Source organism: Ochlerotatus camptorhynchus, unplaced genomic scaffold (genome assembly GCF_037179485.1).
Source record: "Ochlerotatus camptorhynchus isolate MF236.1 unplaced genomic scaffold, CSIRO-AGI_Acam_v1.1 ptg000069l, whole genome shotgun sequence".
Taxonomy (NCBI): domain Eukaryota; kingdom Metazoa; phylum Arthropoda; class Insecta; order Diptera; family Culicidae; genus Ochlerotatus; species Ochlerotatus camptorhynchus.
This window is the reverse complement of record NW_027040559.1, coordinates 629,536-647,122: the sequence shown is the minus strand read 5'-3', so window position 1 is coordinate 647,122 and position 17,587 is coordinate 629,536. Positions and strand designations below refer to the sequence as shown.

The following is a 17,587-nucleotide window of genomic DNA, read 5'->3' as shown; positions in this document are numbered from 1 at the left end:
GACACCGCCAGTAGGAATCGCCAGAAACCAGCCCAGCCATACGCTCAGCAGCAAAATCGTCCGTCAGTTAACCAGTACAGGAATCAACAAAACTCTTCAAACAAGTCGCAAAATCCACCTCCTGGGCTCAGCTCTAGCAACTCTCAAAATCCACTTAAACCACCGGCTAATTCAAATTCTCAAAAGAATTCGGAACAAAAATCGCCAGTTTCAAGGTCTTCAGGCATTTCTATGCGTCCTCAAGTCACTTTGGAACAGGTCGTTAACGGACATAAACCTCCGAATTCAAACACCTGCCTCAACTGTAGAACACCCGGCCATCACATGGTAATGTGCCGCCAACCTCGTCGTCTTTTCTGCGAAAACTGTGGTTTAAACGGCTTCCCTACTAGCTTCTGTCCATACTGTCTAAAAAACGGACCACGAGCGAACGAAAATCGCCGTTCGCAGAACCCGGAAGCGTAGATCCACCTATTTCAAATCGGAATCCTCCAGTCTACTGGGAGCGCCCTATCGAAGACTGCTACTCCCGTACAGAACAAATCTGTCAAATAACTTATCCGTTTCCGAATGATAACCGTCCCTATGTAGCCGTTAAGATTTATGGTGTCCCTTTAAAAGCTCTTTTGGGTAGTGGAAGTAATTTTACTATCATCAGCGAAAGTGTACTCGCTCGATTGAAGCCGAAGAAACTTTTCATAGTCCACCCAAACACATTTCCTTACGATCAGCAAGCGGCGATGAGCTCGAAATTCGTGGCCAAGTTCACCTTCCTTATCGTTTCCTCGACAGGATTAAGATTGTTCCGACCCTGCTTGTCCAGAATTTGTCCCTCGACTGTATATGTGGCATGGATTTTTGGAGAAAATTCCAGATCCAGCCCACTATACTACAGAGCGGGTTGTTACAGGATCCAGAAATCGTGGCGTCTACTAATCCGGTCATGGTAAATACGATTTTATCAGAGGAAGAGAGCCAACAGATCGAGGAGGTCAAACATCTGTTTCTCCCAGCAAGAGCAGGACAGTTGACTATCACTCCGCTCACCAAACAAGACTCAATACACAACTATAGGAACCTAACGCTTCTAACGTACCTCAACGATAGGAGCGTTTACCCTACCGCTTTCGAGTAAACACTACCAGTTCAGTTTTGTGCGGCTAGAATTCGATCCCTAGATTCCTAGCCCAAGAAGACAAGTTATCTAAGGAACTTTACAATGGTCCTTGCAAGGACCTCTTACGGAAAACACACCGTCACATTCTGCCAAATAGTTGTCGATATCTTTGACATAAAAGTTATAAAGAAGAAGGCTGAGACATGAGCCTCCCAACAAACAATTTTAGCTGCAGATTAGCTTATACAGCCAAAATTTGCCTTATGCAGCTAATTTTTGCCTGTATAAGTTAACCTGCAGCTAAAATTGTTTGTTGGGCTTGGGACAGGCCCATGTAACTAATTCTAGAAATTACCAGTTGTCCAAGAGAAAATTTCATTTGCTTTTTTGACAACAAATAGTACAAGAAATTATTTAAAATTGCAGAACGTCCGCATCTGTGCAGATTGTCTGATAGAATTTCGATTGAAACTGAATCAAAAGCTCCCCTAAGGTGGGTTTAGACAGGGCAAGTCAATTGATCAAGTCAGTTGAATTCAACTGACTTGATCGCGAATTGAACGTGTAAACCATGCCATTCAACTGACTTGATCAACTCACTTAAATTGAAAAAAGTTGAACCAGGCTCAACTTTTCAAGCCAATTGAATTCAACTGAGTTGATCATTTGACTTGGTATAAAGCTGGGCTCTTGTGAGAACATCGCGACTAAGTTGCGTCGTACGGCTGACCAGGGCCCCTTCTCCAATATTCATTAACGTTTTTTTTTTGAAGAATAAACATTATGTTTTTAATAAAAAATACTGAATCCGTTGAAAAAAAAATTATTTATTAACTATGACTGAAAAATTCTCATTTTTTATTGAACACCCGTTATTGTTGATCGATTGTCTTCATCGATTTTCTCTTTCGAGAATAACCCGACTGCAAATAATGAATTTCCCATTCACTGTGTTGTTTCAGGCGCAAGCTAACATCATCTTCATTGTGCTACGAGCTTAGGGAGAAGTTCGTTTATGTTGCCGTGGTCGATGAAGAGAATCGATCAACGAGGATAGGCCCTGATGTTAAGCATCTCGAACTATAGAATTAAAAAACATCTGGGATATATATTTATTTCTGGAGAACTGGCAGCGCTGCACAGAAATGTGTATACCAAAAGAGGGGAAACCGGTAAAGCTAACGATGCCTTTCTGTATCGATAACACTTCTCGTGCCCTATATTATAAAAAGCTACACCAATGCCCCTTCCTCAAGAAAGTTCAAAATTCAAAACTCTTTTAATTTTATCCTGAAGGGACTCTGGAATTCGTTCCTTAGAAGACCCAAATAATCTGAACCTGATATTTAAATTCGCGACGAGATGTTGTTGATGTTGATGATGTTGTTAACGATTACTGTCACACTCATTCAGCAGATCGTAGTGGATGCATATCTATCAAGATTAAATTTTCAATCTGCTTTTATAAACAAAGATTAAAACGTCAATGCGTCGAAACTTAGGTAGGGTGGTGTTATTTCGCGTGGGTGAGCTAAGAGTTTCGACAAACTGAGACGTCAGTCTTTGTTTACAACATCAGATACGGCTATTTGAAAATTCATTCTACATACAGAATTGTCAAACTAGTGTAGATGTTCCAGCCATGGCTATACGTTCTCAGTATGCTGTGTTTCAATTATGCGGGTATTTCATAGGAACGTACAGCCGTAGCATCTACCCGAGTTAAAGTAGAACACACTAGAATAACGATAAGGCCAGGTGACAACAAAATGATCCTTCCATCCAGTATTTATTAAGTCCTCATCAAACAGTGACCATATAAAATGTCAAAGATGATCATCAAATAGGCTAAATCACTTGAAATGGAATCATAACCAATGGAAATACACCGGCATTTTACAGTGCTTTTCCGATTTTGTCAGCCCCTCCGCACATTAGACCTTTTCCCCCCGCTAATTTTACATTCATCGATTCGCACGGCAACCTGAAAAGAAACCCATTAATGAGTAAAATTTCATCGATTTTGAATTAATGTGGCTCAAAAATACTATTTTCACGACAATCCGTTTTCGTGTACAGATTATTCTGTGTCGAAAATTGCCGACAGTAAGGAATTTTATGTAGGTAGCAGTTAAACTTGTACGTATGCGGCATCACTGTTCACTCCCCTTTAACCCTCTTTTCTTTGACAGTCGCAGTAGGCTCCGTTCATCCATCGCTAGAACTGTTTTTGCGCTTGCTTACTATATATACTCGGTTTGTTTCCTTCGTACTTGTCCTAGCTTCGGCTGGACATATACTAAAATTGGAACGATACAGAGAAGATTAGCATGGCCCCTGCGCAAGGATGACACGCAAAATCGTGAAGCGTTCCACATTTTTTTGCCAAATTGGCATTCGATGTTGCTCCGGTGGATGGTCCCTATATCTGAATGCGGCGTCGACAATGAACCTGCTGCACGGCCAATGAGTGCGACCCAAATTTGAGTTAGGTTACTCATAAATCGCAAAAAGTGCAGGAACTCTCAGCGATGAGAGTTCATGTTTTTCTAGGTTTTTCCAGGAAAAAATCCCGAATATTGAAAAGTAAAGATTGGATTCTCTCAGTCTATTGGTACTACTATACTACTTGGGTTGATCTCATTGACCGTGGATTAATGTCACCTGAAAAGCAGGACAATCAGCCAACTGTAACCGCGTAGTGAAGGGCAAGATCGGTCCAGCTTAAGGTTACTCACAAGGAACAATTCAGTCGACAGACCATTTTGATAGTTTTGTCCCTTTAAATTGTGGTCTCGTTTCCAATGTATTCAAATATAATACCAAGCACGAGTTTTGTCCCTTTAAGGTAGATTCCGTCTCCGCTAATGCACGTTCAAATCTGAATACACCATAAAACTCGCTTCCACGAGTTTTTCTATCTTCCTCCTCCCCTCGCTGCTTTTGTCCCACAAACTATTCAATACGAATAACCTTAAGCTCAACCGATCTTGGTGAATTGGGACTGAATTTTTTACCGTTCAAGGGGTGATTTTTATGAAAACGTCCAACCGATACAGCACGAATTACGCTCAATGCAATCCAGCGTTATTTAACGGTATAGTGACCAACACACTTATTTGATTTATATCGTGTTGTGGTCAGCACCCTCGCACCTTTGGAACCCTCTGATGTTGGATATTCTCACTTGTGTCATATGTGTGGATAGCGCATCGACGGTCATACAATAGAGCAAGGGTGGAAATTTAAAAGACCCTTCGTTGGTCGCTGACGTCATACATTCCACGTGGTTAGATTGAACCAGCAACGAGACAGGTATCAGCGGTAATTACTGTCCTACTTGGAATGCGTGGAAAACTCTCGCTCGGTGTAGCCTACTGAGGTAGGCTATAGAGGCTGCTTTTGGGAGAGGGGTATCGATTTTTGGTCACTTGGCCGGCCCCCCTTCTCGTGAGAAAGCGGGTGAGAAAGCAACGAATGAAATCGGGCGAGATTTGTTTGGGTTTTCCTTGGCTTGCCCGGGCAACGAATGCGGCGTGTCTGTGTCCAGTTGTTGTGGTCAGACTCAATTATTATTACATTCAGTGCGGTGAATGGAACTGAGGGTTGAGGATGTGCTCTGGTTGCTTGTTTGGGTTGTACTGGTGATCGTGATGAAGAAAGCAGTTTCTTTTAGAGTTGGTTAAATCTTTGAATGTTCGGTTTGGAGAGTCACTAATCGATGATTTTGTGTTTCTATTTTGTTGAATTGCAGTTGGGCGGCAAGGAATGCGCGCCCAGTATAGCGTCGCGCCATCTAGGTGAAGGCGGTGGCGGCGCAGGAGGAGGAGGAGGTGGGAGTTCCGGCGATCGTAAGAAGCCTTTCTCTCGTCCGTTCAGCAAGTCTCGCCTGGAAGCACCGACTGCCAGTGGTAGCGGCAGAATGTCCAGTCCATCACCGACGGATACCGGCTGCCTTATGCGGCAGAACAACGAGCTGCGTCAGCGTTTGCAGGAGGAAGCCACCACCTACCGACGCCGGCTGGAGACGTACAAGCAAGCGCAAAACAACCAAGCCGCTCTGGTAAGTCGTCTACAGGCAAAGGTCCTACAGTACAAGCAGCGTTGCAGTGAGCTGGAGACGACTCCCACGTCGAGCACTTGCCCAAGCTACAACACCAACAGGGATCACTCTCCGGGTAGACATCACGGTCCACCAGCGTCGGCGGTGGCACCTTGCAGCAGTTCGGGTGCCCCACTCAGCTTGCCGCCGTGTCCGGTGGCCCGAGAGCGTTCCCGGTCGCGATCTCGCTCGCAGTCCCCGTGTCGCAAGTACGCCGACGGAAGCCACGACGAAGTCCGCCATCAGCTTGATGAGGAACGACGAAGGTGAGTTTGCAACATGTCGAATATTCAGCAGAAAGTTTGACCGTGGTTTTATTTTAGATGCGAAAAACTACTGGTCGAGAACTCCTGCCTGCGGCAGCAGTTGGAGGAGTCCCATCGAACCAACGAAGCACTGACCAACGATCTCCAAAAGCTTACCGTCGATTGGGAAAGCTTGCGGGATGAACTACTGAGCAAGGAGGACGAGTGGAAGGAGGAGGAGCAGGTGAGTAAACTCGGAGCAGATGTTCGTAGGATGTTTATGTGATCTCTATATGGGGGTACACTTTGTGAAAACTAAAAATGGAACATGCAACAAAATTATGAAAGATTTTAAACGTTAATAACTCAACTTCCCCTGAACCAATTTCAATAACTTTAACACCAATCGATCAAAAATAGTTTTACGCATCTGTGAAATTTAAGACTTTATCATTTTTAAAAAGGTCATGTGCAACTGTTGCTATGATAATTAAAATTATCACCGATTACCTGCGAAAAGCGATTTCCCTAACACAGATTTCAAAGTTGAATTCCATCCGGTCTCACCAAACGGTGTTTATTCGTGCTCTTCGTAAGTCGCTGTGGGCCATCTATGTCAAGCGCGTCATACTAAAGAGTATAAACAGAGAGAACCCCGCTCAAATTCCTATTCCCACACAAAATGCAAGCTCCTCCTGCAGTTAACAAATAAGATTTATTATATAAGACCACGTAGTCCTGCGTCACCACTGCTTACAAACCCATAGGGCTGTCTCTTGTAGTTTTTTTTTCGGATTTCAGAACACTACTACACACTAATCCAGACCTCTGCCGTTGGGTAAATATTAATCTAGGTAAAAGTTAAACAATCAGTGAAAAATCCAACAATTAGTAAATTTATTCCGAACTTGCTCTGCTGTTAAAAAACCCGGTAAAATTCTACCGACTTCGGTGATCTGAATTAAGTGTTCAGGATGTCTATGAGACTCAGGGATGCCAGGTGTATTTTGGAAAAATCTTCATCAAGATGTAAGAAATGTCTTCAGATGTCTTCACCGCTACTTTTCACATTTGGGGGTGTTCAGATTTATAAAAATGAGCCTTTACGGCAGATCTGGGAAGTCAAGAAAACATCATTCGATATCAGGGAACTACGTAAAAGCTCAGGGAACGGTGCAGATTTTCAAATAGTTTCGTAGACCTTCAGGAGACTTCGTAGAACTTCAGGAAACTTCGCATCAAGAAATTACGTAAAAGTTTAGAAAACTTTCTAAAAGTTCAGCACAGTTCATCTTACTTTGTGGAAGTTAAGCAAACTTCAAAAAACTTACTTAAACTTCATAGTGTGTGGTTATCAATTAACTAATCTCTATGGATTGTAACAGTGGAATGAATAAATCTTCAATAACTGTCTTTACAGACTACTGTGATAATTTCAAGTTTCAGCTGGTTGCTGTGATTGTTCGTTAACTCAACACTTCTCCTTGAACTATACAGGCAGTACGCCAACTGATGATCGATGCTGGTTTGGTGAGCATGTCCACAACCATATGTTCCATTGGACAGTAGATCACGGATAGCATGCCTTATGGAACAAGATTCTTAGTGAACTGGAACTTGGTGGCTTGCTCTTCGATTTTGCTTGCTCACCTTGTCTAGTAACTTCTCTCGGGTCAGGTTTAGCGTCAAAGCATCATCAGTTCACGTTTCGAGGGCACTAGTCAACGCTTTGAATGACTTCGGCAATGCTCGCAAGATAAAGGTCACCATGGTGTCTTCTCCCAGGTCCTTTCCATCGTGTACAGATGCTCCTTTCTCGTGTGATAGCCGTCCATATTTTCACCTTCCGTGTATCGGGTCTCCGTTGCAATAGGACAGAGTGGCCTTCTGATGGTGATTGGCCAACGCTGCCCACGCTTCCTTCGAGCATTTTTCATCTCCTTCTGTCCATGCTGGCGGAACTCCCGCCACTGCTTCACCTGCTCCAGCTGCCGGTGGGTTGTTCTTCAAGTAGGTCCTCAAACCTTCCCGGATTAGCAGTGCTTCAGGGCGAAGCTTCCATGCTTCGTAGTTTGCTTTTCGCGTTAGCTTTACGGAGCCGATAGTTCATTGTTCTTTGGTTGTAACAAAATTCACTTAATTCTATATCGAGTAGGAGTTGGGCCGAATACTCGCGGCTTACTCGAGGTTAGATAGGTACATTGTCGAAGGATAGGATCAGAGGAGGAACTTGGGGGTAAAGTTTCGTTGTCTCATCAGAGCGTTGTCGCCAGAATGAATGGTAGTGTTGTTCTAGTTTCGTCTGGAGTTCGACCGGCTATGGTGGGTGACCAGTGGGCGACGATGAGACTCATCGAGACGGGGGGACAAGACAAACAAAAACTAATACAGAGAGACAAAAAACAAAGGAATTAAATTCTTATACTAGACATTTGAAAAAACACATAAACCGACTGCTTACAGCAGATATTGCGAGTTCCCAACACGTCTCTAATAGGAACATAGGGTTGTCTTCCTTAGACCTCAAGGGTATTCAAAAGTCGCTCTCTGGCGGCATCATTATCCGTACATTGCCAAATTGCGTGATCGATCGTGGAATTCTTCAGATCCATCCTATCGCAGGTTTGGCTCCGGTCTTCGAACTTCCAGAAACTTCTTTAGGAAAAAAACTACACGTTGCTAAGGGCCCATAACCTGTTAGCAGAGCGTGGTTGAAAATTAACTAATCTCTATGGATTGCAACAGTGGAATGAATGAATCTTTATTAACACTCCGAACAAGATGCTTCCGGTAAAACGTGTAACGGCAAAAATGTTTGAAAATTCATAGTTCAGCCATTTATTGACGAATGTCAAATCTTTTAGCGCCACTTGATACTACATATTTTATAGATTTATTCGGATTCAAAAGATTTGAAATCTGCTGACAAATTTTTGAGCAATTATTTTTCAATCATTGCCAATTTTTCATTATATTTTTTTTCCGGAGGCATCGTGTTTGGAGAGTAAACAAATATGTCAATCGCTGATTTCTTGCGAATAAAAGTATAATCTCGCGAACAAACTATTCCAAATGACAGAGGAATCATTCCTCTAAATGAGTGTGTTGTTAGTTTTCTGGGCTGAGTTTTAATTCGCGAGAAATCGGTGATTGAAGTGTTTGTTTACAAAAGCAATTACGCCCAAATCTCAAATCACTCCGGAGTTAACTGATTAACTGGTTACAGACTACTGTGATAATTTCAAGTTTCATATGGTTGCTGTGATTTTTTTGTTAGCTCAACACATAGAGATGCAGAAAATTATGTAGAAGTTCAGCGAATTTTGCACTTCGTCAAACATAATTGAACTTTGTAAACAATTAAGGCCCACGCACATTAGATCAGGATCGGACGCGTTGCGGCAAAGTGACAGCTAAATCTATTGTCCAATTGTCAAATTTACGTCAACGCAACGCAAACGGATCTAATGTGGGTGGCCCTTTAGCGAACCTTCGACCAATTTATATAAATTCTTTGAAGTTCAAGGGATTTTCTAAAAAGTTCAGGGATCATCGTAGAATTTCAAGAAAACTTCGAACTTTATAGACCTTCAGGGAACATGGTAAAAAATCAGGAAACTTCGTATGACTTCGTAGAATGTCAGGCAATTTCGTAGAAGTTCCGAAAACCACGTAGAAGTTCAGGAATCTTTCTAGAAGTGCAACAAATGCTTTAGAAGCTAAGCGATTTATTTTAAGTTATGAAGTTTTTTAGAAATTTGAAGAAGTTAAGTCAATTTTGTAGAACTGAATTGAACTTTGCCAAAATTTAGCGAACCTTAGATAAATTTACGGGAATTCTTTGATGAAACATAGAAAAAGTTTTAGAAATACAGCAATTTTTTTAGTAGCTCAGCATTTTTTTTAGAATTTTAGTGAACTTAAGAATTTCATTAAACTTTGTAGAAGTGCATTATGGAGAAATTCACCGAATTTTGTAGGAGTTCAGTGAAATTCGAAGAAGTTTAGTTAATTTTGTAGAAAAGAATTGTACTTTGCCAAAATTTAGCGAACCTTCGATAAATTCAGGGAAATTATAGAAATTCTTTGAAGTTCAAGGGATTTCCAAAGAAGTTCAGGGATCATCGTAGAATTTCAAGAGAACTTCGAAAACATTCTAGGAACTTTAAAGAGCAGGCAACTTCAGGCAACTTCGTAGAATTTCAGGCAATTTCGTAGAAGTTCAGGAAACTGCATAGAAGATCAGGAATCTTTCTAAAAGTGCAACAAATGTTTTAGAAATTAAGCGATTTTTCTAGAAGATTTTTAGAAATTTGAAGAAGTTTAGTCAATTTTGTAGAACTGAATTGAACTTTGCCAAAATTTAGCGAACCTTAGATAAATTAACGGAAATGCTTTGAAGCTCACCTCGCAAAGCTTCAGGTATTTCATAGAAGAAGTTTTAGAAGTACAGTAAATGTTTTAGAAGTTCAGCATTTTTTAGAATTTAAGTGAACTTCTAAGACATTCATTAAACTTTGTAGAAGTGCAAAACATTATGGAGAAAATCACAGAATTTCGTAGAAGTTCAGCGAAATTCGAAGAAGTTCACCGAATTTTGTAGAATAGAATTGAACTTTGCCAAAACTTAGCGAACCTTAAGATAAATTCAGAGAAATTCTTTAAAGTTCACATCGCTTCACACTTCAGGGACTTCAAAGAAGATCACAAATTCAGCAAACTTCGTAGGTAGAAATTCAGGAAACTTCGTAGCTCAGTTGGTTATCTTTATTAACGAGACTTCAGCTAAAGGCTGGTTCTCATCGGAGGAAACTTGGTAGGAATTATTGGAGCTTCATAGGAAACTTTGTTAAAGTGGAAACTTTGTATAAGTTTGGGGATGTTCATAGAAGTTATGAGAAAATCGTATAATTTCAGGGAATCATATGAATGTTTTAACACATGTCAGGGCACTTTTTTGAAGTTTAATGGACTTAGAATGGATCAGCGAATTCCGAAAAAGTTCAAGAAATTTCGTGGAACTTCGCGGAAAATCCAACTAGAAGGTAGAAGTGCAGCTAATTCCGTAGAAGTTAAGCTAATTACGTAGCGATTCGAGGAACTGTGTAAAACTTTATAGAAATGCAAGGAAAAAGTACATGGAATTTCGGCGAAGTTTAAAAAAATCACCGTAAGTTCAGTAAATTTCTATGAATTTCAGGGATCTTAGTTTCAGTATAAAGAACTTCCCGAGCACGAAACCATAACAAACCGATAACATTTGAATACCATAATCAGGTATGATACCATATTTTGGTATTGATTAGTTACGACTTAAATGCATCAAATAACCTACGAATACCTACATGAGTTATTAAACCTTATTTTGCTATTACTCAGTTATTGAGGTGTTTTGTAAATCACCAAACGAATAACTCAATAAGCTACGTGATATTTCAGTATTTTGGAGTTCGTAAAAAGCTTGTTGCAAATCAAACGTTTTATATTGTATAAGTTGACATAAGAAATTATTAACATTTACTTACAATGTGTTTTATTTTCATTCATATGATGATAAAAGTTCTGCTGATTTTTTTTTTTAAATATCATAAACAAATTGTGTTAATCAACCTGAATGATTACTTTACATTTTGAAATAAATTTGATTTCCTTACATTCATGTATAATTATCATATTTATGCACTGACGGATTGATTTATCAACCTTAATTATCCTTAAGTTGTCACTTTCATTATATATGTACAAATTATCAGAAACTGGTTCAACTATAAGTTGTATTCCTACAAAATAAGGCTGTTCATGCTTGTCACTGAGAATGCTATGAATGTTATAGAAATATCCATTTTTCCAAATCCAAGAATCATCGTATCGAAAGTTTTGGCATGTTAATTTGGTACAAAAGCTCAATCCATTGAAAAATATTTTGCTCTGGGTGCTAAATTCTGATTCCGAAATTCCATCTTCGAATGTTACATTGAAATCACTAGAAAACAAAAACCGTTTATCAAACTTTACCGATGGATGGTTTTTTTTCCAGAGTGATTGAACCCAAGGGTAAATAATAGAATCCTTTGGTGCGTGAGTCATGTGAACCAACCTGTTGAGACGATATTTTCGTTCAATTTGTATAATTGGTTTGTTGTTACCGCTCCTAAAGTTCAACAACATTCCATTGCCTGGAAACAAGTTTTCCTTTATACAAATTTTTACTAGAAAAACTCATAAATAATTTTACCTGATTCGTATGAAAAGAGCGAGCTATTGTATAATGCACCTGTGTTACGAGCCGTATATCCAAGATGCGTTAGCAAATGAATGTTATATGTCATGTTATCTCTTCCAAAATGTGCTTCAAATTGTCCAACAAATTCATCAATACGTTTCTCACATGCATCAATTGTTGATTGAGCTAGATTGGGATCTAGCAATAGAAAAACTACAGATGAGAGCTCTATTAGGTGATCCAGAAACGGTTGTTTCAATATTCCATATAGTGACGGATAAACATAATGCAGCAAAAAAGCCTCCCATTCATTCGCTTTATACCGTTTTTGTTCATCCAATGGTCTCGGGTTTCTTGGAAAACTGCTAGGAGGTCGGAAACTTTGCATTCGTTCGTTAACCACTTGGATTTGTCGCCCAATGTAATAATCCTGCTTGTGATTTTCAGTCTCGGTGTACAATGCTATTATCTGCTTAATTACCCCCAAATCCACGGCGTGCATGTAATCAACTGGATATCCTGCTATGATGTCAAAATTCTCAATGTACGTAAACACGGATTTCCCCATGATTCCATATGATTCCTGTCCTGTGCTATTAACTTCATCCATTTGTTTTCGAGTGATCATGTTTTCACGCATTTTCGAAGCCTTTTGAGGGTAACATCGTCCATTGCGGGTGCTTCTAGTTTCTCCTGGGTGAAGACACAAAGTGCAACCATGCTCTCCATTAAATTGCTTGCTGCACTGCACTTTACAACGAGCTACTGAATCTAAACAGTTTTGTAAAAGAACAACTTTGTATCTTTCGCCTCCAATTAGTATTCCTTCTTGCAGTTTTCGCAGCTCAATGCAAAGATATTTGAATAATAAATTTGGGTTAGGCTCTCCTTTGGACAACCACAAACCTGCCACCATTAGATTGTTCTTTTGGAACCGAATTGCTGGAGGCAAATTGTTCAACGTAACGAAAATAGGATACAGAGGTTTCCTGGTAGTAGATCGGAAGGGTGCGGCTCCATCGGTATTAATACTTAACGTAAGGTATTTTCCTGGTTCATTCTGCAATAAACGACGCGCAATCATTCCACGGTTCACATCAGCGATTCCATCACGATCGATGACCTTTGTGTATTGTTCGATTTCAAGTTGATATTTTTCAAATGTTTCCCTTAATTGAGGTTCAATTGAAGTAATAAGAAAAAAATCATTTTCAGGAGATTCACAGATAGGACATGTTACAGCTGATTCCGGCTGATTAGCGCCATAATCATATTGACAATTGATGCAGAAATAGATTCTGACTGGTGTACACGAATACGCATCGAATAAACTTGAAAAAGTTTGAAATGATTCTGGGAAAGTTTTAGTGCCTGTAATTATATTCATCATCCGCAACAAATCTTCCAAAGCTTCCTGTGTAAGGCGATGTCGAATATAATAATTCAGTAACATAAATAGAATCTCAACCGTGAGTAAATCAGAATGGATTTGAAATTGTTTGGAATGATTTTCAGAGAATATCTGAAAGTAGTGAAAGTAGTAGTAAATACTTTTTTCTTAATATGGTAAATTTAAACCTTGAAAAAATGATTCCAACTGGTCGATCGATTTTGATCCGCGTTGAGTTGCCTTTGCTCTTCGTGTAGAATGTTTTGCTTACTTGACAATGTTTCTTGTGGAACGAGCGCATGTACTGTAACTTGTACACTCTCTCGATCTTGAGCATGTTGAACGGAAAGGTCTTCTGGTAGGTCTGTCACGTCTTCTGCGAATTGGCTTGGTGGATTATGAGCCACAGGTGTTGTGATATTTTCATGCGAATCATCATCTGCTTCCACACAGGAATTGTTTAATTTTCTTCGATAATCAGCACTGCAGCTTGACATTGCGTTCACGATGGTATCCACGTCATTTGATGTGTCCTGGGTCCGATGATGAACGTTAATTTTAACCTTTAATAACACATAGCTTTAAGTTTTGCAAGCATTTACAGTGATCATATATTCAATTACCTTTTTTTCGTACTTCCGCCCATCATTAGACGGTGATAGATAATAATTCCGTCTTCTCCGTGGTTTCATAATTTAGTTTTTGCAAAAAACGTTGAATATTTTTTATAAAAACTGACTGCCTTTTTAAAAATAACAACTCCTACAAACAACATGCAATGTTGACACGATGTGCGGTATATATAGGTGAGGCAGAAGGAAACTGATCGACAATTCCGCTCTCACGGTGTTGTTATGCATGATACGACATGACGTCACGTCGAGTTATGCATAAGAACACTGTAAGAATGAAAGCATCGACTAGTTTCTTTCTGTCACACCTATAGACCTGTGCACGGGTGAACTTTAGTTCATCTACTGACATTTTTTTGACACAACAGCGGGGACCTGTTTACTAAAAATGAACACGGGAGCATTACCGTAATATTTGAAAAGGGCCTATCAACTTTTGTAAATAATTTGCTAGGTCGTTTTCACGAGAACCGAAAGTACGCCCACGAAACCAAGAGCACTATCGGAAAGGGAAGAATTTCATTTGCCCGATGGTGTTGTTAGCTTGCGTGAGCGTATTCGGTTCGCGCGAAAAAGGCTTAACAAGTTTTGTGTACATAAGTTGATAGACCCGTTTCAAATGTTACGTGAGTATTATTCATGTGTTAATTTTTAGTAAACAGGGCCCCGCTGTTGTGTCACTTTTTGTCGAGTGAGTGAACTTAAATCCATCCGTGCACTCGTCTATATATACACGCTATTTTGTGGCTACTCATTTTTGAGTCGAAAATCACTCAGTCCATCCAAAAGGGAAGTTAGCTAAAAATGAGTAAACATGATTTTACTCAAATTTGAGTAAACGAGCCTATGGAGGAAACTGGGTAACGGTTACTCAGATTATGACATTTATCAACTGAGTAAACCTTACCAATATCGGTAGAAACGAATGAATGCCCCATGAATGCTTTATATGTATGTAATTGGTTTCGTCCAGGAAGAATATTAAATAAAATATTGTGAAAATGATAATTCTGTATTTATTGATACCAAAGAACTATTTGTTAGAGTTGTATACGTAACCAACTAGCTACTGATAGCTTTCACCATCCATTTTATTACGTAGCTGCTCCATTTTCACTGTTTCACTTCTAAAAACTAATTTTAAACTCACTGCGCAAAGATCGCCCGTTCAAAGTGCGCCATTTTGAACTTAGGAAAAATTGATATCAGAACCATTTACCCACAATCTGGGTAGATCCAACTCATTGCAGTAAAACCAGTCTACTCATTTTTTGACAACTCCATACAGCATGCAAAAATGAGTGCGATCTACCCAGTCACTGAGTAGTCCACAAATAGCGTGTACAACACATATCGGTGATGACAGTTGAATGGAATGTAGTTTTTTTCTTAAATAGGTGGTCTACGTTCACAATATAGGTACACTGAAAACAAAAGCGAATTTAACATGCTGTGGATGCATACCTGAGATTGGTCTTGTTTATTTTTTTTTTTGTTTTTCGCTGAAAGTATTATTATGATAACGATTTCTATGATAAGTTGTAATCAATTATTGACAAACATATTTCAATTACTCCAAATAAATCAGAAAGTATTTGAAAATGTTTTTCAGAGAATACCATAGAGTTTACTCAGTCGCCTTAAATGTGGGTAGTTTATAACAAACGTGCAGATATTTTTTTTCATATTTTGCAATAACCATAAGAAGTGCTTAACAACCCATTCTGGTTACCACCCCAACTTTATGTGTAATGATTGCACTATGTTTGGTATGGTCCATGTATGGTAATCGTATATTAGGAAGTGCACGATTGGGTGAACCTCACTTAACTTGACAAATAAGGGTGGTTTGTTTACCAAAAAGTGAAGCTGAAAAGAGAGTGCGGGGCAAGGACGTACCACCCCGTTCTTACCCCACACCCTCTCTTCACCTTCACTGTTTGGTTAACCTACCACAATCATCTTTCAAATTAGGTAAGGTTAACCCGCTCGCGAGTACTTTTTTCTTATCGTGAAAATTTTCTTCAGTGCATTCATTTCAATGTGACAACCTCAATTGTGCTGATGAACCACTATCTTTGCTTTCACTTATTTACGCGTTTGATCTCATCCTTCTTTCTATTACGCTGTGTTGAAAATCTTCAAAAAAATGGCAAAAACTAGGAAAACTGTCAACAAAAAACAAGTGCAAAAGGCAGCCAATGCTGCAAACATGTGTGTCCTGGAAAATGTAAGTATTTATAACAAAATATCTCAAAGGAAAGTTTTTGAGACAATCATAACATCTGCACGTAACCTCAAATATTCTGTTCTGCCATAATGCATCGTTTGCATTAAATTTGTCATAAATGGAGATTTTTAGCTTAATTTTAATATATTTTTTCAATCTTATTTCAGCAAACAATCGATCCCCAGCCTGGTCCTTCGACCAAAAAACAGCGGAAGATAATCGAGGTAAAGACGATTTTAAAACGAATCCCAACACGCGCTTTCCATAACCTCAAATTGCTTGCAATGAAAAGTAACTTTAAAATATTTACAGCAAACAATCGAACCGCTGCCTGGTACTTCCGGTACTGCCGGTACGTCAACCAAACTCAAGGAAAAATCGATAAAAGTTTCAGATGAGGTAGGTTTTTCAAGTGTTTTGTTTAAATCCACGAAGATTTACACATAACCTATTATTTTTAGCCTATGGACTTGAGCACTTCGATATTTGAGGCAGTATTTGAGCATCCTGAACTCGGTGACATGAAGACGAACATTTTTGAGGAGACTGCAACACAAGTTACCACTGATATTGAATCAGTTGATCCACTGCAGGTGAATCTCGATACGGTTCGTCATGCAGACATTGCTCATTCTCAAGCAAGTCAAACTGCTGCTAACATCAACGATGATTCAAATCTCCACAAAGAATGTAACGCTCAGATCGAAAAACTACAAGAACAAAATTCGCAGTTAAAGGAGGATAATGCGAAGCTTAAAGCTGAGAATACGCAGCTGTCATCCCTTAATTTCAAGCTCCAACATAAAATGGTTCAGGACAACAATCGTTTGTTGGTTTTTACAGCAGTTGATGGTTATCCATCTTCTGAGTGGCTGCTGCGAACATCACAAGCTGCTAACAAAAGTGATTACTTATTTGTCAAGGAGCTTGTGATGATGCTGTGGCCTGATGGAGTTGGTCACGCCACAGTAACGGGCCGCAGATCAAATAATCCGAGCGGAAAGAAGAAACGCACTGACGCAAGTGTGGAAGAAACTTCAGCGTCGTCAGTAGCATCGTCGTCAAAAGCAGCATCATCCTCAGTAGCACCAGCTTCATCATCCTCATCAGAACCAGCACCATCGTCAACGTCGACAGTTGTAGACGATCTTCCCTCAAAGTTGGATCCACAGAAAGTGCAGTACATCGTAGGTATGTAAACAAAAGATACCTTTAGGAAGTTGTAATAAAGCTTAATTGTTTACAGATCGTCTGCGCGAACGACGGCAGCTTTTACAAGACCCACCCGGTGTCGCGAACGATCTGTCAAAGAAAGCAATCACTCACATTACTCGGACCCTGGCTAACAATCCAGCACTCAAATCTGTCGATCGCTGAAGAGCGGAGAATCCGGTATTATTAATTCGTTTCAATGAATTTCTTTTAAATTTCATGTAAATGTGTTATGTTTCGTTTTATCATACAGGACCAAAACGATGATTTTTTACAAAAATGAATGTAAGAATGTTAAGTTTTTACAAATAAACTTTTTTTTAAATTCATAGATGAAAGGTTTATTTTGGTGCTGAACAGGTACAAAATAAATGCTTAATTTGGTATTTTTGTGGGCTTTTTACTAACAAAAAAAAATACCAAAACGTGGTATTAT

General features: G+C 39.5%; 2 protein-coding genes and 1 non-coding gene across 4 annotated transcripts in view; 2 read left to right on the top strand and 1 right to left on the bottom strand.

The window, feature by feature from the left end:
• Root (ciliary rootlet coiled-coil, rootletin) overlaps positions 1-17,587 on the top strand; it is a 64,337-nt gene that overhangs the window by 28,312 nt on the left and 18,438 nt on the right. Inside the window, exons 1-3 of one of the 2 annotated variants that reach the window (XM_065216856.1) lie at positions 4,711-4,794; positions 4,872-5,485; positions 5,543-5,708. In XM_065216856.1, the coding sequence (XP_065072928.1) occupies positions 4,711-4,794; positions 4,872-5,485; positions 5,543-5,708 (864 nt within the window). Of the gene's footprint in view, positions 1-4,710; positions 4,795-4,871; positions 5,486-5,542; positions 5,709-17,587 lie in introns of those variants that run through there. The other variant, XM_065216854.1, reaches the window with a different exon arrangement.
• On the top strand, positions 3,393-3,499 carry LOC135697235 (U6 spliceosomal RNA). The gene has a single exon (XR_010517417.1). It is a non-coding gene; the product is annotated as a U6 spliceosomal RNA (small nuclear RNA).
• Positions 11,242-17,061, bottom strand: LOC135697211 (uncharacterized). Its single transcript, XM_065216838.1, has 2 exons — positions 16,959-17,061; positions 11,242-13,244 (listed from the first exon to the last, which is right to left on the bottom strand). Exons 1-2 carry the CDS (start codon positions 17,059-17,061, stop codon positions 11,674-11,676), a joined length of 1,674 nt encoding a protein of 557 aa, XP_065072910.1. The 3' UTR covers positions 11,242-11,673.

Excerpts from the sequence above, each read along its gene's own strand:
- LOC135697211 (XM_065216838.1), bottom strand. The coding sequence starts at position 17,061 with ATGGTGCTGGTTCTGATGAGGATGATGAAGCTGGTGCTACTGAGGATG. Across the intron at positions 13,245-16,958 it reads GAAGTTTCTTCCACACTTGC|AAAAAAGTATTTACTACTAC; the intron begins GTCAGTGCGTTT and ends TACCATATTAAG.